Source organism: Rhinolophus sinicus, chromosome 5 (genome assembly GCF_057876585.1).
Source record: "Rhinolophus sinicus isolate RSI-liver-muscle chromosome 5, RSI-T2T, whole genome shotgun sequence".
Taxonomy (NCBI): domain Eukaryota; kingdom Metazoa; phylum Chordata; class Mammalia; order Chiroptera; family Rhinolophidae; genus Rhinolophus; species Rhinolophus sinicus.
In genome coordinates this window covers 22,118,438-22,142,151 of record NC_142505.1, presented here as the reverse complement: position 1 = coordinate 22,142,151, position 23,714 = coordinate 22,118,438, and the positions used below count along the sequence as shown (strand labels likewise).

Sequence of the window (23,714 nt, the reverse complement as noted above, 5' to 3'; positions counted from 1 at the left end):
CGTCCTATTTTATAAGCTCGGGGAAATAAGGACATTTCCTTCTGCTCCAGGGTTCCATCTGCTCCGTGCCATCCTACCTGTGTCGGTGATAGTGGATTTAAAAAGGTCTTAATGTGTTTTTCTTCCTTTTCATTATTCTTTCAGGTTTTGAGACATTCTTTTCTTATTTCTGCTTTTGCTGTCCTTGGCATAATCTTTGAAGAGTCCTTTCTCATTTTCTTTGTGCTGCTATGACAATCAGTGCATCTTCTGCATTATAATTGCTCTAAACATGGTCTCAGCATCTCTTTTCCTCTAGTTCTGAGGGGATAAGATGCTTCCAAACATGAGTTTGTTTAGTAAAACTTGGACTCCTCTGTGTGGCATGCTGCCACTGAGCATATAATTCCCTTTCCTTTTCTTTGAAGAAGGTGCTGTTGGAGGGAGCTTCCCCCCTCCTTTCTTCTTTCATCCCACAGATCATTTCCATACAGCCCACTCGATATTGCCTGGCAGCAGAAGGGACAAGAATAGCATCAAGAATTGAAACCCACAGAAGAGCCGCAGCTGCCTCCCTGTTGTATACTTGAGAGCTGAGCTGCTAACAAGTGGCAGAATTGATTCATTTGAATTTCATCTCCCTTCATTTCCTCTGCCTTCCCTCTGGTGCTGGTGAAAATGAACTAGGACCCAGGAGACAAGTGGGACGGGGAGAGAATCCAGTGTTTGAGATAATCCATAGTTTGAATAATCAAGAATTAGCTTTGGTTCCTTCATCTCCCACAGCTTTCTCTCACGCAGCCACTGGACGGTGCCACCAAACAAGGAGATGTTCCATGAGTCGTTTCTGGAAAAATGTCTGTCGGATTCTTCCTTTTGTGGACATGATAAAGACACCTCCGGGAAGCTTCCATCTTGGTCATCTCAGAAAAGACTCAGGTGCCCCAGATGCACCTGGGAAGACAGAACTTGGAAGTTTTACGATGACAGATTAATAGAAAAGAGATGAACCTTTCAAAATATGTCCACACCCAGACACCCAGGCATCGGTTCTTCTCCGGACAGCAGATAAGAATAATAATGCTCCCCTCCAGAGGACGGGCATGCATTTTAGATAAAGGACCACAGAAAGAATAATACTTGTGCCAAGGGGTTAACATCCAGCCTCGTCGGGGACTATTTGCCAGCACCAGTAGAGAATAAGGACCACTTCCATTCCACCCCCAGTGGCCTGGAGTACACTTCTGAATCATTCCTAGTTCTGGCTGTAGATGGGCATGTACAGCCACTGCCCTGTAAAACTGTTGGTCAGTTGGAAAAGACCTACCTGGAACCCCAAACAGACAAGAATCTTCCACCTAGATAGTAGAGAATCAGTGCTTCACGTGGCCAAGAGCCACAGTTTCCCCATCTTGGGATGAGTGACATCTGTTTCTGCAGCTGGAGAGAACTCAGTGTCTGCAGTCCAGCCATGTTTGCTTTGTCTCCAGGGATATCCCAGCAGCTGAGCACCAGGGGGCCTTGTAGGCTCTCAGACTCTCCATCTCCCTCAGGGCTGATGAGAGCTTACCTTGTCGAGCTGAGACACAGTACAGGCAGAGGAAAATGTTGCAGGTTTAACGTGAAAAATCTACTTAGTACAAATCCAGTCTCTCTCTGCCGCTCCATTCCCCATAGATATTTTACCTTCATGTTTTGGCTATGTGTTTCTAAAACTCATGGACCAGGCCAGTGTCACAGGCTTAATGACAGTGTGTCTAGGACACCAGCACCCGTCCTGACATGTTAAACAATAACAAGGCATCCCACAGCCCGACCTCCTGTGACCTTGGCCTCCCTGGGTGGCGTGTGGGGAGCAGGCGCATCCTCCTGATCTTGCTAGATGCTGACTTTCATGAATTGGACACTGCCTTCTCTGTTTCCCCAGTGTGAGAGGCCCTCTGTTTTTATGTCGAACCTGATTGCACAGGAAGCAGCTCACAATCAGTGCTCTCTCCTCCTCCATTCCCACATGGACTGCCACACAGAGGGGGAAGGGGGGAGTCTGCACTGGTAAGAGGAGGGTGCCTCACTTCCAGCACCCCAGCCCCTCCCCCATCAGATTCTTAGGTTTTTGAGCTTTTGTTGTGTTTTCAGCCACCCAACCTGCCACTGAGCAAATATATCCTGAGCACCTATATGACACTGGCCCCAAAGCAGCCATGGGCATCCTCACAGCTGAGACATTCAGATGGTCCACCAGCCCATCCACACATGGATGTTTTGCTCTGCTCGGTCCAACCCTCCCATTTGTGACTTTAGGAATTGCTGAAGTGGAAAGAGAGAAGGGGAAAGAAGTGCTGGGGTGACAAGAGATGGTTTACTTTTTAAAAATTGTGCAAGCATTTAGAGGAGAAAAGATGGGAATTTATTTTATTTTTTTCTGGAAATGTCTCTCTTTCATCTGCTTGACTTCCTTAGCTTTCCCTGGACTGCGTCTTACCTTTCTTACTTCTCTTACCTGGCTGATTGGTTCACCAAGCTAGAGTAAATGCTAGGATGGAGAACACCAATTCAGTTTTATTTAAACTGGCATATTATGTCTGAGCAAGGAAGTAGGGGAAGCCCTATTGCATCCGACAGACAATTAAATGAGTTTGGAAAGTTTCATTTGGTTTGCTGTTGACAAAAACGAAGTCTCTGGTTAGCTGTTAATTTTTCCGGATGATTCCCAGAGGAAAATCAAGCCAGTTCAGTGCCTCATATTTCCCTGTGGAACTTTAATGAACTACACAGTATGGAAAAGATAAATCATGAATCTCAGTTCTAACTTCTGTTTTTGTTGTTTTTGTTGTTGTTGTTGTCATTTTCTATTGTGGAATTTCCTTACTACAGAAGGAAAAATTTTCTTGTGTGGGGGGAGCGGAGGAGCCTATGTTTAATTGAGAAGGTAAAGGGCTCAGGTGGAGAACAGGAATAGACAATTTCTAGACTAGATGGAAAAAGGCCCGCCTCATTCATCCTTTGGTATAATTAGGTAAACGGGGCAACCTGTCTGATGGTCCTTCTGCTAGAATTAAATTGCCATCATTAGTATCTAGGCTTGCCTGATGTGGCTAATAAAGTCGTATCTTTGTATGACTTTATTGTTCTACTGATATTGTTTTCTTTTTCCATTCTGTCTTCTTCTTTAAGGAATACTTAAGTTTAATATATATATCGCATAAAATAAGTGAGAAAAACTTTGATCTTGTGTGATTCCCCCACATGATCGTTGAGAGGATGAAACTTGAAAATGTACATTAGGATGCTTGACAGAACGGAGAATATAAATGCAAAATCAAGGCAAATTACATGAAGGTCGCAGATGATTTATATGTCATTTGGTTTCTGCTAACAAATTGGAGGGGTAGCACTGCTACTTGGTTTGATAGACAGTGGTTCTGAAAAGAAAAAAAAATGAGGCTCTACAAGGAAGGATAATCTTAGTGCGTATGAGTTCTCCATTCACCTTTAATTGAAATCTGGGTCTCAGGTCACCATCCTGGATTATTCGGTGAGAATTTGTGTGAAGTCAGAGGTCTGGGCAGGCTTATTGATGGGTGAGAGGCCAAAATGAAATTGGAGAAACCTGTCCCTCCGGGTTCTACTCTTTAGGCCTTTGTAATGGAGAGTGGGTTCCATTTGATGGGAACCTTTTGCAGATGAAACAACAGGTGATAACCCTGAAGTATCAGCGTGCTGGCCATAGGTCCTAAATTAATCCAGTGTTATTTATCTCAGTTCTGTTTTGTCACCATTGCTAGGACATGCCATTTAAATTCTTCACTGAATCTCTGGAAACTCTGCTTTCTCTGTAGTCATCAATTTGATGTGTGTCTTTGTGTTTGCATAATAGCTTCTAAAAGCCTGAGAGAACTAGCAAGTACTAGGATGGCTACACACGTATGCCCCGAAGTACCACACAGGCTCTGTGTTCATGAGTAGGTTTAAAACAAAAATCACTCAACAGAGAGAAATAGCCAACATTCATTATGTACTAACTTTGTGCCAGGTACTACTCTAAGTACTTTAAGGAATCGCCCGTAATCCTTACTACAAATAGAAGTAAGTACAGCTGTTATCCTCCTTTATAGATGAGGAAACTGAGGCAAGGTGAAGTTATTGAAGGAACTGGGATCCAGACTCAGATAACCTGGCTCCTGAGGCCTTGCTCCTAACCACTGGCCTATGATGATGGAGCGCTGACTCCATGCTGGGCACTGTGCTAGGCACTAGGGATGTGCAAGCAAAGAATATTTAAATGTATTATTCAGATTTGACCTTGGAATTGGGTGGATATCTTTCATCTGTGTATTCATTTTTCTGGGCTACTTGGAGGTCACCATAACAATTTAGAACATTATTGACTATCATGGTCAGCAAATAGAATTAAATAATGTGGTTTCTAATGGTAATGTAACTGCTAATGTCCTTCAGCATTAAGCAATTACATTTTTTAAGAAGTCTCTATTATACTTTTATTAAAAAGCATACTCTCCTATTAGTTGTTAAATTTCAATTAAACCCTGTGATAAGAAACATAAATATATTAACTTTTTTAATTGTTAAAATAGTCATCTGTATCAGCTAGCTTTTGCTACATAACAAGTGTGGGGGCAGAGCCCCAGAAAGTAGTTTCCAGGCTCTCGGCCTCACATAGACAGGTGCTGGCTCAAGTAGTAAATGGCCATCAACTGTGATTGCATGGCCATCAGCTGTGGCTAGTTGGCCGTCAGCTGTAACCAGTGAGCCATTGGCCACTAATATAACTGCTGTGGGTACACTAGCAGAAAGAGAAAAAAATGGGGGCTGGCAAGAAGATGGGGGCTGAGCTAGCAAGCGGTGCAATGAGGGTTGAGAATTGTATGGCTCCTGTTTCCTGTTTCTCCAACCCAGCCACCAGCGAGAATATAGTGGTATGATTCCCCTACCTATGGCTCCATGGGTGTTCCTTTTTGGCCTCACCGTGTCCTGCGTTCTTATGTGGGAAGCGGGACCAGAGACCTTGCAGGCCTCCCCGCACGACAACAAGTGTCCCCAAACACAGTGACATTTATTATTGCTCACAAATTCGTGAGTAGCTGGGTGGTTCTTTTGGTCTTAGTTGGGCTCACTCATGAATCTGTGGTCAGCTGCAGTCATATTGTTGGCCCTGATGATCTAGGCTGGGCTTTCTCACATATTGGGGGTGAGGCTGGCTCTAGGCTGGAGTACCTCAGCTAGGACAGTTGGTCTTTCTTTGTATGATCACTCATCATCCAGCAGGCTAGCCAGGGATTTTCACATGGCGGCTGGGGACGATGGTGGGGGTGTGGGGCGGATTTCAAGAGCAAAAGCAAGAGTATGTATGGCTTCTTAAAGAGGCCTAGGCTTGAGGTCACTTCGGCCTCATCTGTGGTCAAAGCAATTCCCAAGGCCAGCCTAAATCTGAGGGGTGAGGAAATAGACTCTACCTCTTGATGGGAGGAGCTTGAAGGTTGCCTTGCAAAAGCATATGGGTAATACAGGATGGGGAATAATGGAAACCATTTTTGAAAATCTACCATACCACATTGAAATAAGTATAGGCCCATTATAGATGAAAAAATTGATATCCAGTGTTAAGTAACATGCCTGAAAAATCATAAAACTAATAAGTTATAAATTACTAGCACAAATTAGTTGAATGACAAAGTTAGACTAACTTAGGTATGTCTAATGCCAAAGACCTTTCTTTAAAACACAATTCTGTGAGGTTTTCAAAGTCTTTAAGTATTCATGTTTTTATGGATCTTTTCAAAAAATGAAAGTGGTATCTGAGGATGAGGAAATGAGACGATAAAATTCAAAAATAATACTAGCCCTTTCATTTACTTATAGGCAGGAATAATTTTAATCAAGGGGCATTCCTTTAATTTAACAAAATGACCCTTAGTGATAGCTATGGATTACTCACTTTTTCATCTCTGCCTGCAATAGACATTAGTTTGTGTTGGGTGTTTCTCTTTGGTAATATTATACAGCCTGAGAGGGATCAAGTGCAAATAGAATTCTCATTTGCAAAACTTGTTATCTACAGAATATTTGAGTAAAGTAAGAGTATACTGTGTTTCCCCAAAAATAAGACCTAGCCGGACAATCAGCTCTAATGCATCTTTTGGAGCAAAAATTAATATAAGATCCAGTCTTATTTTACTATAATATAAGACTTGGTATATAATATAATATATCATATCATATCATATAATTGGTATCATATAATTAGTATAATATAATATAATACTGGGTCTTATATTAATTTTTGCTCCAAAAGACGCTTTAGAGCTGATTATCCGGCTAGGTCTTATTTTCGGGGAAACACAGTAGTAGTAGTAGTAGTAAATGGTATTTAATGAGATCTGAATTTAGCCAATATCATATTCTGTCGGTGATTATGCTGTGAAAATAATGGAGCATGGGGAGGCCTTTGGCAGGGGTACCAAGTACTTTTGGGAAATTCTGAGTTAACATGTTACTTTGCTGTAATTTCTCAGGACATTTAAGAGGATAATACCCACTGTGACTCTCAAAGAGGGCACGTCTCAGGCTTATGTGACTGCAGAACATTCATTTGGTGGAACTCTCAGACACCTAGAATTCCATAGAACCCTTGGAAAATATGAACTTGATTCTGAGCCTTTTGAAAGCTATGTGTAGCATTAATAGTATTTGTCTAGCACCTGCCATAACACAGGCACTATCAGAACCGTATCAGAGACCCATGAAATAGATGTTTTCCTTATTTACAGTTGAGGAAACTGAGTAGTTAATCCACTGGCCCAAGATCCCAGAGTTGGTACCACAACTGAGTGTTGAACCTGATTTTACCTGACTTCAGGTCAACGGTGTTTCCCGGACACTCGGCTGAGATTCAGAAAGTTTAAATGAGTGCCCAGGGTGATTCAGCTTGTCAGAAGACACACCGTGTCATGAATAATTTGTAATCCCTCTAACTCCTAATAGAAAATAGGTTATATTATTATGATCATGCTCATGGCCCAAAATTGCAATAGTAGAAAAGGGTATAAGATAAAAGCAAAAAATTTTTCTCCATACCATCAGCTCCAGAACCATCCCCTAGAGGTAAGACTATTATCAATTTTTTATTGTTCTTCCCTAATTTTTTAACTATACATGTGGTGGGTATGTGTATGTGTGTGTGTGTATAAATCTTTCTCTATCATTTTACAGAGATAGGATCATACATGTACATTTTTCACCTAATATATATTTGAGGTCTTTTCTGTTATCAGGATTTGTAAATCACTTCTTTCTTTTGTATTGATATAGTACATTTAATCTTCTTTTGTGATGGATTGATGGACTTTTAGGGTAATTTTAGATTATCTTTTTATTTTTTCCCTCTTGCTATAACAGTGTCTCAATGAAGAAACAATCTTATACGTATATCTTCACACAATTATGTTTTGAACAGAAAACAAAAACATACAAGGCATCATTTTTCCCCAGTGCCTCCTCTTAGGAAAAATAATGGACTATTGCCAAGAAAATGTTATAGGAAATGTATATAAACAGTGTTTTTTTTTATAAATACAAATTTTGACAAAAATAGTATCCAGCTTCTCTGGTTTGCTCTGCTCTGATAAGGGAGCAAATGGACTGAGCCAGTGGTCCTATCAGATGCCATTATGACTAAGGTCCACAATGGCTAAAACCAGGAGAAGTAGACTCAGCCTCCAACCTTCCCTGTGGAACAACTCTATATTGGATTTGACACTATGGACACAGATTCAATATAAACTGGACAGATGTAACCAACTCTTTCATTTTAAAGACATTGTCATGTTATGCAATAGCACTTTCAATGATGTAGAATTAGGTGAGAAGTTGGAAATCCTTTGACTCAAGTAATTCTACCTCTGGGAATTTATCTTAAAGAAATGACCTGAAAGGGAAAATTTATTGTCTCAAAACATTCATTTCAGGTCCAAGTTATTTATGGTAAATCATTAGCAAAAATGGGAGAAAACCAAAATATCTAACAAAAAATAATGTTTAAGTAGATCTAATATATAATTCCATTCACTGAGGCATTGTGTAGGTATTACAATGATAAATGTCATGACAGATTAGAACCTTGAAAAAGAATTGTTATAAAATGATATTTGTATACACATATTTTATAAAGCCTGGAAGAATAACATAGTAGGTTTGTTAGATGTTTGAATTTTGGATAGTCTTTTTAATTTATAAAAAATATGTTTTATAACATTTTTGTAAAAGTCAATAGCCCACAGAAGATAATTTATGTTGATTTCTAGGAAGAATGTGAGCCCTCAACAAAAGCCTATTTTAGTCTTGGTCAGGGATTGACAGATTCTTTTAAAATGGCACACTGTAGATTTGACTAGGCTCTCTCCTAATTCTTCAGGATGTTGTGTATAAGATGTCCATGTGTCTCATTTTTCTGGGACTGTTCCTCTTTGATCCTGTGGTCACCATACAATTGTTACCAGCACTGCTTTTCACTGTCAGAGTAACTTTGTTCGCATAGTAAGTTCCATGGACCCCCTCACTATAAGGGACATGCTAACCATCCTGTTCTACCACATTTTCCATTCTGTCCCTGTTTTATCATGCATCTTTAGTATGCATCGTCCTTAGATGATAATTGAGCTTTCTGTGGTTTTGTAAGTCTTTCACAGAGCAATGATTTCACCTTGTACTTAAAGCCAAAGAAGAATATATCGTGCATCATAAGGGAAATTGTAAAGATACTGTCCATTACGTTGTATGGTAGTCCTTTCACGTGCTCTTTTAAAAACTGTGAAAATTTGAAAACTTTCTCTCCACTAATAACTACTCATCTTTCATTATATTAAGTAATGGCCATTTTGTAATTTGACAGTCTTGTCTTCTTCCTTTGGCTGCCCAGAAATTAACCCAGTGCAATGGGGAGTCAGATAGAACTGCCTTTGAGTTGTATTCCCTGCTCACGACTGTGTTAGTTTTTGATGGCTGCTGTAACAAATTACCACAAACCTTGTGGCTTAGAATAACACACATCTATTATCTGATAGTTCTGGACATCAGAAGTTTGAAGTCAGTTTCACAGACCCAAAATCAGTTTGTCAGCAGGGCCATTTCCTCCAGAGGCTCTAGAGGAGAATCTACGTCTTGCTGCTTCCAGCTTCCGGTGACTGCCAGCGTTCCCTGACTTAGGGCCACATCACTCCAATTTCTACTTCATTTTACCTCCTTTTCTTCTGTGTCAACTATCTTTCTGCCTCCTCCTTATAAGGGCATTTGTAATTTAACATCCAGATAATCCATGAATCTCAAGATTCCCTAATCACTAGTTACAAAATTGTCAAGGGGATGTAAAGTACAGCATAGAAAATGTAGTCAATAATATTATAGTAAATATATATAGCGCCAGATGAATACTGGGCTGATCAGAGGGATCACTTCGTAGGTTATGTGGATGTCTGACCTCTGTGCTGTACACCTGAAGCTAATATGAAATAATTCTGGATGCCAACTGTTAATAGAAAAGTTAAAAATAAAATAAAAGATTCCTAATCACAACTACAAAGTCTCTTTTTCCATAAAATATAACATTTATGCATTCCAGGGATTAGGACCTAGATTTTTTTGGGGGGAGGGGGGAGGTTCAGCCTACTACAATCTACTCTCTGGTCCCCAAAGATTCATATCCATCCTCCACACAAAATATATTCATCATATCCCAACATCCCCAAAAGTCTCAACCCACTGTAGCAACAACTCAAAATTCGAAATCTCATCTAAATAGCATCAGCTCGAAAGTCCCAAATCTCCAAAAAGTCCCTAAATCATCTAAGACAGATATGGGGATACTCTGGGGATGATTCATCCTGGAGCAAAATATCCCTTCATCTTCAAAGTCAAGCATTTGGTCCAGTGCCTTTCACATAGTAGATGCCCAAGAAACTTTAGCCACCATCAGAATTATTTCCTTTATTGCATTAAGGGGAGGGTCGCACTCCATACGCCCCACATTGCCCCAGCAGGGAGAAGATAAGGTATTAATTGATGATGATGATGGTGATGATGGTGATGATGTCAATAATAGTAGTAGTAGAAGTTACAGTACTAGTAACTCTTACTGAGGGTTCATCATGTAACAGAATGTTGTCTATGTGTTTCCTCAGTTAACCCTTGGGAAACACCTTCAGGGTAGAAACTATTATTAGCCTCTATGATCAATGGAGAAAACTGTGGGATAGAGTGGCCAAGCCATGCTCTCCATGCAGCCCAATTAAATGCAGATCCACCCTGGACATATGGCCTATATTAATGTGCCAGTCCTTTTTCTAATCCTGGCATACATGAAATACAATGTTTAAAATTTGAGGGTCATTTTACCTTCGGTTTCTATTTTGTGTCACCATGAGAATATTAGCCATACCTTGGCTAGTATTCCTAAAACTCTCTTGCTTCCCTGGGAAGCGATTTCTTCTCCTGAATGTTTTTTCTTGTTGTTTACTTTTAAGCATAGAATCCCCTGTCTCTAAATGTTCATTTTAAAAACTTGAAACTTTCACACAAGTTGAAAAATTGGTACAATGAACACTTTTATAGCCATCACTTCTCATTTACCAATTGTTACTCTTTTACCCATTTGTCTCTCCATTCCTCCATGTAAGTTTTGTTTTTGCTTGGCAACTTGAAAGTTGCAGCTGTCATAACACTGTACCCCAAAATACTTCAGCATGTACCTCTTAAGAACAAGAACGCTCTCCTTCTTACGTATATCATGATAAAGCCCAAGAAATTTAAATTTGGCACAATAATATCTAACATATAGTTTGTATTCCAATTTTTACCCAGTTCCAATAGTGCCCTTTCCCAGCATTTTTTAAAAATCCAGAAGTCCTTCTCTTGCATTGCTGTTAGTTGTCATGTCTTTATTTCCTTTAGTTTAGGACAGCTCTGCAGCCTGTTTTTGTTTGTTTCCCTTCAATAACCCTTTGAAGAGCCCTGATCAGTCACTGTATAAAATATCTTAAGTTCTGGATTGGTCAGATCCTTTCCTATTGATGCGATTCAGGTTAAACATACTTTGGCGTGAATACTGTATAGGTGATGTGAGAATCATTTCCTAGTTAATTATATTTAAGAAAAAGAAACGTGAGGCTCTGGAAAAAGAATGGTGTGATATTTTAGGAAAACAATTAAATATTAAAACCCATAACAGAGCATAATCTTTGAATGGTCAGTGACAGCTTCTGAAACACATTTCACATATATTGATTTCATTTTATCCTCATAACTATGAAACCAACGAGATGGATATTATTAAGCATAGTCCTAGGGCCACTATTATGGACGTGTGATTTGCTAAATTCCTGGAATTTATTCCTCAGAAGCTGGGGTTTGAATCCAGTTTCTGGACCTTGGTTTTGGATCTCAATCCTGTACTTTTCCCACCTAGTCAATGGATAGGGTTAAGCACGGTAAATTTTTTAAAAATGGTCACTTTCACTTATCTTATTCAGAAATCCAAGTGAATTCAGCATAATTTAGTGGGTTCACAAAGCAGCTTTCAAGTTGCCTCTGGGCCCTGGTGAGTCCATGGGAGCCTACATTTATGTAGACAATGCGGTAAGAGTTTGCAGAGCTCTCACTGTTGTAAATGCCATAGGCATTTGCTGGGAAATAATAATAGAAAAAGCAGAAAGAAACTGAAATGGGTTCCAACTCAGTCTCCCTATAAACTTGCAGCATGTTGAATAGTAAGTACAGATGTTAACAAAGATGTAGTCTTCTATTTATTCTATGCTTAGTACTCACAAAAAGATAGGTGGTGGCTCCAAAAAAAACTGATTTTTGTTTGTTGATTTGTTTTTCCAGTGGGTTTATGTGTAGAAAGAACTTTGGAATCCACTCTGGAGATCTATGAGCATTAGATCGTGTAGGAAGGAGGCTGCATGTTCATAAGGGTTCTTTTTTCCCCCCAGTAAATTGAGGGTTTGCTTAGAGACTTATTTTATGAAATAGGTTTGAAAAGAGGAAATAAGTGCCTGAAACTGACTGAGATCTGGAACAAATGGATTTCATGTCATTTTGATAAAAGTTTTGTATCTGAACGGGGCCTCCAAGAGATTCTCCAAGGAACAGGGAGTTTTCCGCCCCTTTATTGACTTTCCCAAACTTTGTAGGAAGCTGTCAACAGAGGGCTGGCTTGCGTTTGAAACTCAGCACTTGTATTTACAGACATTCCATATCCAAAAGTAGCAAGTAAAAGAGTTACATATACCAATAAGCATTAAACGGGACCTATCCTGCAGGACATTCAGTGAATTCCTCTACTGTCCAGGGTTATGTAGAGATAATTTAATGGGAGCATATCCATGGACTTGCCCCACAAGCATCTAATGTAGTTCACAATGTAAGGCAACTATATAATTTTAGAGTGTTTGTTTTAGAAGCATACTGAAGCCTTTCTGCCTCCCTCCCCGTATCCTGCCAGTCTTTCTTTTTAGCACACAATAATTCCCCCACTGTAAAATCCATGCTTGTCCTTCTTCCTCATCTTAGTGGAGTCAGTTGAGAAGGAGAAAAAAAAAAAAAAAGACTATAGTTTAACTGTGAAGAGGTATGTGGTGCCATGTTTGACCACACAAGCTCTGGAAGCCAAGGAACTTGAGTTAAGATCTTGTCTGTCACTGAGCAGCTGCGACAGTGAGCAGGTTACCTAACCTCTTATGCCTCGATTTGCTGATCTGTGTAATGGTTATAATTAACACCATTCAACGATGCTGTGAGGATTGTGTAGGGTGATTTATGTATATCCAGAATAAAATGCAACTTAACTTTTTACCTCCACCATCCATCAATCTTTATTCTGTGCAAGTGGCCATCCCCTTCTAGTCCCTGAATGAAAACGTCAGCCCCATAATTCTGTGCTTAGTTGTAGATAATAGATTGTTGTACCATGATTTTGTCATAAACTCAATTAATTTAAACCAAAGTACAAATTAAATATGATAATTTAAATGTCTAGTTCAAGAGATTTACCAATACTCTGAATTTCATTCAGTGTTCAGCTATTCTCCCCTCCATTTTCTTCCAGGCTTACAGGGAAGGGGAAAGGGGTGTGGTTGGCTGGTTTGATTTCACCTCTCTGTCCCTTCACCCATCCCTCTCCCAGGCCATTGACATAACTGGGTTTAAGCTGCTCTGCTCTGAGGCTCACTGGGAAGTAAAATGGGAGGAGCCTGGTGCTTCTCTCCCGGGACCCTTTCGTACCTCCCACCCCCACACATAGGTCTCCCCTGACCCTGCTAGTAGATATATTCCAGATGGTCACTTACTCAAAATCTATTGTGGGGCAGAGCCCCAGAAAGTAGTTTCCAGGTTCTCAGCCTCACATAAACAGGTGCTGGCTCAGGTAGTAAATGGCCAACTGTGATTGCATGGCCATCAGCTGTGGCTAGTTGGCCGTCAGCTGTAACCAGTGAGCCATTGGCCACTAATATAACTGCTGTGGTTATGCTAGCAGAGAGAGAGAAGGGAAGGAGAAGAGAAGAATGGAGGCTAGCAAGAAGATGGCGGCTGGGCTGGCAAGTGTGGATGGCGGTTTGCGGACAGTGTGGATCCAGCCTCCAGTGAGAGTATAGTGCCGCCAGAGAGAATATAGTGGTATGACTCCCCTACCTATGGCTCCATGGGTGTTCCTTTTTGGCTTCACCATATCCTGCGTTATATGGGGAGCGGGAGCAGAGGCCCCGCCGGATGCCCTGCATGACAAATGGCGCAGCGAGCAGGGTCTCCCGCATGACATCTATGCACCTGCCATTCAGTTTCTTGTTGCTGGGGTCCCTCTGCCCTGCCATGGAATCCTATGGAACAGTGAGACAGGATGCAAACTACTCTCCACTGGGGAGCTCATTACCCAGGTGGCCATTTTGGACCCATAGGAAACAGATTCCTATCCCTGTTTGACAAACTAGGAGTACAGGCTCACCCCAACATCAAAACATAACCCAACTCCATCACCAAACAGTAGGTCAACCTGGTTCTTGTTTTACGATATTCTGCCTGCCAGCTCCAGGGGTCATGTAATACCTCTCTTCTCTTCTTGGGGAGGTGACAGGATAGGTACCTCTTGACACTTTTTTACTCTCAAAATGAACAAGCAGATGTTGGACTCACAGAACGTGTGTCAGCCAACATTCACATGGCAGCTTGACACCTCACTTTGGAATCTTATATTCATTTAACCAGGAATCTAGTCAGAACTTCAATTTTACCACCTTGTTAAAGGAGTTCATCACTTAATAAATACCAGGCGTGTAATAAGTACTAAATAAATGATAACTGCTTGTGATGAAATGAAAATGAATCCTAATTCATTTCAATAAATATTTATTAAATTCTTATCATGGGCAATGTGAGAATATAAAAATGGGTAAGATACTGACCCTACCCTCTGAAAGCTCATAGTCTGGTAGTAAACATAAACAGATGTATTTAATTTGAATAGAAAATGGTAAATAATATAGTAGAGGCCAGGATATTAGAGAAGAGAGAGTTTGGAGATTTTGGGAGCTCCCTGCCTTAAACAATTCTGGATCTGTGAGCAGATTATACTCTTTTTAAATATAAGGATCCTCAATTTCCTCCTGTATCTGTCTGCCTTATCAGTTCATATCCTCAACTAAATGATCGTAACTGCTGTTAGTAATGCACCACTTAAATGACTCATGGCCGAAACCAGGAAAACTATTCCAAGCTGGAGAGGTCTTCAGGTGGGATGGTTTCTGATAAATCTCGTATTTTAGGATGAAGTGCTGTTCATCAGCAGCTTTCTAATCATTACTCTATGTTGACTGAGCTCGGGTTTCTGTGTCTGGGGAAGGAAGTATGGTGGGAGATACGATTGGAGGATTGTTATAAAGAACTGGGGAGTCATGAAAGCTTTTTGACCAGCGAGAATACATGGTTAGAGTGTTCCTTTAAAATGGACGTTAGAAGGAGAATGGGAGCAGGGAGAGACTGCACACAGGCAGTCCAGAACGGAGGCTTTTTTGCTTTCAGAACAACATGATGGAGGTTTGAACAGGAAAGATGCAATGGGAATGTAAAGCATAAAAAGAAGTAGATGGAAGAATGAAATTGAAAATTGTTTTAAAAAATTAGGAGGGAAGAACAGGTGGCTTATGGTGTAGGAAGAAGGTAACAGAGTGGGGATGAACGGTGAAAATGATTTTACTTTTAGGTATGCCCAGTTTATAGCCCTGGTAGAATCTTCTGGTGATAGGTAGTTGTGAGTAGAAATGTGAAACTAAAATTCATGGCTGACCTCAGTGCTAAAGATGTGAATTAAGGAGTGTATCTACAAACATCAAAGAACAGCAGTACAGAAAATTATCTATACGTTTCATTCACATGAATTATTCAGGTCCCAACTCTCCCTAATGTTTTGGTCAGGAATGACATACCCATTTCCCCGAAAATAAGACCTAGCCAGACAATCAGCTCTAATGCGTCTTTTGGAGCAAAAATTAATGTAAGACCCGGTATATATTATATTATATTGTATTGTATCATGTTATGTTATGTTATATTATATTTATTATTATATTATATTATACCTGATCTATAAAATTATATTTACTATTATATTATACTAGGTCGTATAGTAAAATAGGACCGGGTATAATATAATAGTAAATATAATTTTATAGACCAGGTTTTATATAATATAATATAATAGTAAATATAATGTAATATTATAGTAAAATAAGACCGGATCTTATATTACTTTTTGCTCCAAAAGACGCATTACAGCTGAGTGTCCAGCTAGGTCTTATTTTCGGGGAAACACGGTACATCGATGGCTTTAGTTTACAGAAAACCAGAATATATACCAAAAACTCAGCATATAATTTCTATAATAGATTATAAAGCTAACTTTGGAAATATTTCATTGAAAATATCACAAACTTAAACTTTGTGGAGATAAACAAGCATGACCCAAATGAGAATAAGCAAAGGCCATTTTTTTCTGAGCTTTTGATAGCAAGGGAGTTAGCCACCATGCCTCGAATTTAGCAGAGACCCAAGCACGGGTAGGAGAGTATAAAAGCTTTATAGTGGGAAAATGAAAAGCTTCAGATATGCTCTGATTGGAGCCTCTTGGCATGGGGAAGCTGGCGGCAAGCTAATTAGCATGAGAGCGTCCTCTGCGATTTGTTAGGGGAGCAGATTTGGCTTTCCTCGATTAGTCCTAAATTGGAAAAAGGGGCAAATATTAGAGAAGCTGGCAGTTATTGATCAAGATCTACCTGATTTGGATTAATTGCTACAGAGGTTGTAGTTTGGCTTCCTGGGTTGGTTGCTACAGGTTGTGAGTTAGCGCTCTATTTTTATATATGGCCTCACCATTGTCCCTTTGTGTATTCAGTGTCTAATTTTGAAACATGTACAGCTTTTAAAAGTTCATTGTCTTCTTAATTGCCTGACCCTCTTGGCCGCCATTGTCCAACTCTATCATGTGCTCAGCAGTTGCTTTCTGAGGCATGTATTTGGATCTGTTTTCCAGCTAATCCCTGGTCCTTTTGCATTAAATCTTTTAAATCTTTATTGTAAAATAAAAACAAACAAAACACCTTTATACCATAAAAAGTTAAAACTCTACAGAAGAGTATAAACCAAAAAGACAATTCCTCTTCTCCTGCCAGCCCCTGAGTTCCACTCCTCAGTTAACCACTATTAATAGTTTCTTACACATCCTTTCAGAAATGGTCTATGCATATGTAAACATATAAATCACATAGTTGCATATTCATCTCCTCGTTTTAAAAGTTTTACACGAATGAGATTATAAGAACCCTTTTCTGTCAAGCTGTTTTTTTGTGGTCATCGTTGGAAATCTTTACATCGGTACAAGTCAGCCTATGTTCTTTTTAAATTTTCAGTTTTTGATAGATATTCCTAAATTGCTCATACAACAAAAATGTGCCAACTTATCCCCTGATCAAGTGTTTGAGAGTACTTTTGTTCTTCCTACTTTTATTGACATTAGATATTTTTCCTAATTTAAACCAAGATGATTAGTATTTCATTTTACTGTCAGTGAGATCAATCTTTTCGTATGATTTCGTGGTCATTTGTAAACGTCATTTTTCTGTCCATCTTTCCATTGTATCATTTTCTCACTCCTTTGTAAGAACCTCTTGTATGTTAAAGACATTAGCCCTTTACTTTATCATTTGTCCTTTCACTTTGTATATGGTCTTCCTTTTTGCCATATAGAAGTTTTAATTTTGAGTACTTAAAGTTATACAGGCGTTTTCATTTATTTGAATTTTATGTCCTGAATTGAAAGGCCTTTCTGTTTTGCTATTTTTTGCTGTTGAATCAAATTCTTCTGTTTGGTAGCAGAGTTGTATGGAATGTAATTGGAAGAAACTGGTGTGTCTGGTATTTTTTTCTGAATTGGTGCAGTGTGTTATGTCAGAAGAGTTAATGAACACCTTTGGGTTAGAAGCCCTGAGTGTCCCTGAGTATCCCCTAAGAACAAGAAGAAAGAAACAGAAATCAAGACAGAGATTTTAATCAGCCACTGAAAGAACTATCTACTCAGGCAGTCTGATAAGTGCACTTTTGTTTTTTTTTTTCTTCTGGAAACAGAATTTGATGGCTGCCACCCAATCCCAGCATTAATTGCTATAGTGAAGAAATATTGGTGACAGGAAAATGTGAGCAAGGCATGGATTTAGGGGTAACATGGACCTCTTTGGTGGCACAACTCATACCTGGAGACCACATCCAGAAATCCTGTCACTTCGTCATTCTCCCAGACATATTTGAAGGGAATGAGGGGGTAAGAGTAGTCTAATGAGATGAGAATTGCAGAGGGGCACTTAGGAAGTAGAAAAGATGCAGTTTAATTTGGTCTGTTCTTTTGGTAGGGCTTATTGCTTATCAGAAAGACAGGCAGTGACTCTGTTGCCATCAACAGTGGGACCTCAAGCCTTCTTTATGTTCTACCCACTTATTCTGAAGTTAGTAAACAGGTACCCCACTGGTATCCCCGCCCCCACCCCACCCCCACCCCCACCCCAGCAGGATAGCTTGTATGCGACTTTGGGTTTGTGGGTAAACCTGACTGGAGATGGAGCAAGGAGTTTTAGGTTTCCAGACTCCTCCTTAGCTCTGTATTCTGCTGGACGATAACCGATGTCAGAAGAATACCCACTTTTTAAATCTCAGGCACAAATCCACGTCTTTCTTTTTTAAGAACCACTGTTGACCTATCCAGTAATTTCGGGCAACATCAAGATGGCAATCCCTTTCGAAACAGTAATTCAGCATAATAGAGTGGAGAGGCAGTTCTTCCATTCTCCCTGCCAAAGATGACCTTGACGCAATATCTTTAGCTTTACTCTCTGCTTCCTGGACATCCATGGGCTCAGCTTTCTATACCCTGCATCTTTTTTCACTTTGTCCTGACTGAGGGTGAAGGCTCTAGTGGCTGAGTCATAGCAGCCCAGCAATCTAGCCAATCCTAGGAGCTTTTATTCCCCTTTTATCAAGCATCATAGTGAGAACATAAAATACTTTGAGTCCAACCTCTTTGAATGCCAGAGATATGCTGTATCTGTACTCCTAATAGGCATTCCACCCATTGTGTAGGTGGGCCATGTGAGGCATGAGGGATTCCATTTCAAGAGGAATTTCACTCTGATATTGAGAACTCAAGGCATGTCCTGACCATTTCTTATCTGTGACCATGACCATTGGGTAGACCATTCTGGAGAAACCATGATTAACTCTAGAGGAGCCTACTGAGAAGGAGTTCCATTCTTCCTTCCATCAACTAGTATCCTGAACTCAAATTTTTTTCCAAAACCATCATGTTGACATGTAAAACCAATAGACATTTGATGAGCCAATGTTTATGTTAAAAATAATAAAAATAGTTACCATCAAGAAGAAAAAGCACAGCTAGATTCTTCAATACTTTATTCATACAATAGATATTTAGTCCTTACTGCATGTCAAACACTATGCTAGAAGTTGGGAATGTATCTGAGATAATAATAGTAACTATATCTCACAGGTATTGAGCGCTTAACCCCCTATAAGGCATTGTGCTTAATGCGTCACATGGATTATCTCATATCATTGTCAAATCCACCTTTGTAATCTGGTGCTTTTATAATTTCTATGCAAGATAAGGAAACTGACGTTTAGAGAGGTTAAATAACTTGCCCAACAGCATACTGCTAATAAGGATTAAAGTCGGGATACAAACCCAGTGTACTTCCCAAATTGTAATTGTTTACTATTGTTTCTGCATGAGTCAAAAAAGCCTCTGCCTTCATGGAGCTTATAGGCTAAATTAGAGAACACTTTTCTTCAGATAGACTCTTAATTTATCTCTGAGGAGGTGTGGAATGTCCTCCAGAGTTTTCCCACCTTTCAGCAGGATTTAGGCTGGCCCTACATTCTCAGTTAGTGGCAGATGCTTGATGACATGGACACCTTTTATTTTCTCTAATGATTTTCATTTCTTTCAGCTCCTGTACCTTCTCATGTCCCCCTTCTAACATCCTTTGCCTTGTCCTTCTGCCGCCTTCTTTCCTCTCTGAGTGTCTTCCCCTCCACACCTGTTTATTTTTTTTTCTCTCTCCCATCTAGACAATTACTAGACTCCCTAAACACCATGCAATGCACTTTTGAAGAAAAGTATGGAAGGGAGGGAAAATTTCACTGGAAATGAAATGCGTTATTGATGGATGGCTTAGTAAGCCTAGGGGTCCTTCTTTAGCATTCTCTGGCATTTAAGGGACTCAGGATTCCAACAGCACATCCACTCCATTCTGCTGTTGGCTAATCTCATTTTTTCCATGATTAACAACCCAGTTCATTATGTTTTCAGCTCACATTAATCTTCTCTTCGGTGAGTTTGGTAACATTTGGAGTAATTTCCTTCTGTATTTATTCATCTGGGATCATTAGAAAAGATAAGTTTGCAGAGTCATTTGTTGCTCACACAGAAAGACGTTTGTTGCTCATTCCTGTAAGAGGAGTGACTATTTTTCCAGTCCTGAGAGAGAATCCCCCAAAGTCAGGCCTGGACTTTCTCCACAGTGCAGAGAGCTACCTCAGTGGATCTCCACGGGGTCCTCCTTTTGGGTTGAGCTGCAAAATAACAGCATCAGAAATCACAACAAGCAATGCTCCCTGGATCCTGACTGTCCTCCTAGAGCAGATGGAATTGGGAGAAAGCTGTGGGGGTAATGGAAAGAGGTGCAAGATTAATGAGTCAGAACAAAGTCTTTGGCTCAAGTCCTGTCTCTACCACCTACACGCTATTTGACCTTGGGCAACTCACATAATCTTTCCAAGATCCACTCCCCTCCTCTGCAACTTGGCCCCAAAGATGCCGGCCTTCTCTCCATGAGAGAGTCGTCCTGAGGGTTAATTTATATTCTCATCTCTGTTTTTGAGGAAGCTCATAACCTTGTTCATATTACTTATTTTTTGCAATTTCTGAGGCCTCTTCCAAGACTAATAATACATGATGTGAAAGAAAAAAAGTAGGCTATTGGGGGAGTTTTAGAGCCTAATATTTCTTATTTCTCATCTTACATTTTAAAACGTCTTCGAGGTATGTGTCATGTTTGAATATCTACTGAGGAGGGAAATTGTTGTTTAGAAAACAGAATGCTTTGGAAGTTCAGTTAAGGGCATCCTCCCAGGTATAATGTAATCTCAGGAGGTCACAGGGAGGCAACTCTTTTGGAGCTTCTGGGCTATCAGTTCCTAGCAACATTTTGTTGGCAAGGTTAGAATGCATTCATTCATTTCTTAACTTAAGTAAGATGTTTCTTTAGAGAACATATTCCAAATTGGAAAGCCATTCAAAAGCCATGGCAGATATTGCTATCGTTGGTCATTACCTGTGAAATATTAGTGTTATTTCTCATTGCTACCCAAATGCAGGGCTAAATTGCATTGATGCATCTGTTGTTGTAAGATAGGTGTAATTAAACTTCATTGCTATAGAATTTATAACAGGTTCAGGATAGAGATGAGAGAAATTTGGACTGTTTGCTCTAATTCTACACAACTAAAATCAAGGCAATGTAATTCAGAAATGTCATTTATTGACAGTGTTCTCCCCCAGTACCTGGGATTTAAATAGGAGACTCCCATTACACAGATAACTCCCAGTGGTGTTAATGGAAATTACCTGCATAACCAACCCTCAGCCCACGTAGAATGCCAGATGTCTAGAAACACTTTTAATTGCAGTGTACCTCCCTTTGCAAAAGAGCTAATTGCACCTGCTTCCCTTTCCTGTAGGTACCCAAGCAAGGACAGGAATAATGAAGAGACACATGTGTTAGTTGCAACCTTTTGAACCACCCAAGAAGGAAATCAACGGTGTGGAAATCAACCGTGTGGAAATCAACCGTGTGGACAGGGCTGGAACCGTTGCTATGCTTGGTTGTTGGAGTCAATGAGGAATGGGCTTGTGATTATGCTGACATTCCAGCATGAATCTGGTAGACCTGTGGTTAACCCGCTCCCTCTCCATGTGTCTCCTCCTACAAAGTTTTGTTCTTATGATACTGTGCTTTCATTCTGCCAGTATGTGTCCCAAGGGCTGTCTTTGTTCTTCCTCGGGGGGTTTAAACGTCACCTGCAGCAACGCAAATCTCAAGGAAATACCTAGAGATCTTCCTCCTGAAACAGTCTTACTGTATCTGGACTCGAATCAGATCACATCTATCCCCAATGAGATTTTTAAGGACCTCCATCAACTAAGAGTTCTCAACCTGTCCAAAAATGGCATTGAGTTTATTGATGAGCATGCCTTCAAAGGAGTAGCTGAAACTTTGCAGACTCTGGACTTGTCCGACAACCGGATTCAAAGCGTGCACAAAAATGCCTTCAATAACCTGAAGGCCAGGGCCAGAATTGCCAACAACCCCTGGCATTGCGACTGTACTCTACAGCAAGTTCTGAGGAGCATGGCGTCCAATCACGAGACAGCCCACAATGTGATCTGTAAGACTTCTGTGTTGGATGAGCATGCCGGGAGACCATTCCTCAATGCTGCCAATGATGCTGACCTTTGTAACCTCCCTAAAAAAACTACCGACTATGCCATGCTAGTCACCATGTTTGGCTGGTTCACCATGGTGATCTCCTATGTGGTGTATTACGTGAGGCAGAATCAGGAGGATGCCCGGAGACACCTTGAATACTTGAAATCCTTGCCGAGCAGGCAAAAGAAAGCAGATGAACCCGACGACATTAGCACTGTGGTGTAGTGTCGGAACTGACTGGCGCAGAGGAAGACATTTGTTTGCAATTGCAGTAGAATAAGTGGTTTACTTCTCCCATCCATTGTAAACATTGAAAACTTTGTATCTCAGTTTCTTTTGAGTTATGCCACTGTTGAACTTTTAACAGACATGACAACATAACAAATAATTTTAGTTTAGGTGATCCACCCCTTAATTGTACCCCCGGTGGTATATTCCTGAGTAAGCTACTATCTGAATATTAGTTAGCTCCATCTCACTATTTAATAATGAAATTTATTTTTTTAATTTAAAACCAAATAAAAGCTTAACTTTGAACCATGGAAAACAGAGTGACTTATTGGTCAAGAAAACACTACAGTCATTCCATGCTTTAAAGAGAAACAGACAACCCTTGAAAACCTAAAAAACTATCATAATGAAAGATGTGTTATTAAACCTTTCTGTACACTAAGAAGCCATAGCCAGATTATCGACCAAGTAAAGTATCTGTCAGACTTCAGAACGCTGAGCCTTAGCAAACACAGGTGATAATACCCAGTGTGTCATCCTGCAGAGACTTAATAAGTCGGCATGCTTCTAGGTGTTTGTTACCTGAAAGTTGGTGTGTTCAGCCATGTGTCTACTCTATGCTAGACACATGGAAAAGAAAAAGATAGCACATATTCTGTCCTCAGCATTACTGTGTGGTAGATGGGTGTGTGACAAACATAGAAATAGCTGTGATGAAAAGGAAAGTCCTAGGGGCCATGTAGCATTAACTGTGTGCCAGCAGAGTGCAAGTCACTTTTGTACGATTATTATGTCTCTAAACCCTCACTACAAGAGGACAAAGTAACAAATACACCCCCATTTACATTGAGGGAAACTGCAGATGACCGAGGTTCAATGTACTGCTAGGTAGAAACTATCAGAACTTAAATTTGAACCAAGTCTTCCTCTCTCCAAAGATTGAGGTCTTATTATGTTCCTACTAGGTTGGCTTATAGAGGTATAATATACATATTAAGAAATGCACCAATATTAAGTGTACAGTTCTATAAGTTTATATATATATATAAAGATATTGTATCCCTGATATTGTTCAGAAATAGGAGAAAGCTCATTCAATTGTTGGAGTAGGGAACTGTGGGGTTTTGTTTCAGTTTTTGTTTTTTTGTTTGTTTTGTTTTAAAGTGACATTACAGATAATCCTTGAAATTTGGGTGGGATCTCATCAGAGGGTGCTGTAACTAAGGAAGACAGACGAAGTAGAGGGAGCCAAGGGATAAAAGTGTAGAGAGGTATTTGGGATGGAGGAGTCTATGTACGGGAGAAGTAAGAGATAAGTTGGAGCCATATCATGGGGAATCTCGGGAATAAGAGTAACGATAGCATTCATGAAACACTTCCTAAGCGCCA

General features: G+C 40.0%; 1 protein-coding gene across 7 annotated transcripts in view; it reads left to right on the top strand.

The window, feature by feature from the left end:
* The window catches only part of LRRC3B (leucine rich repeat containing 3B), an 86,707-nt gene extending 64,066 nt beyond the window's left edge, over positions 1–22,641 (top strand). For all 7 annotated transcript variants that reach the window (XM_019745302.3, XM_074312746.2, XM_088798311.1 and 4 more), the window contains one exon: positions 21,346–22,641. In XM_019745302.3, the coding sequence (XP_019600861.1) occupies positions 21,540–22,319 (780 nt within the window). In that variant the 5' untranslated portion in view covers positions 21,346–21,539 and the 3' untranslated portion in view covers positions 22,320–22,641. The remainder of the gene's footprint in view (positions 1–21,345) is intronic.
* The last annotated feature ends 1,073 nt before the right edge of the window (positions 22,642–23,714 follow it).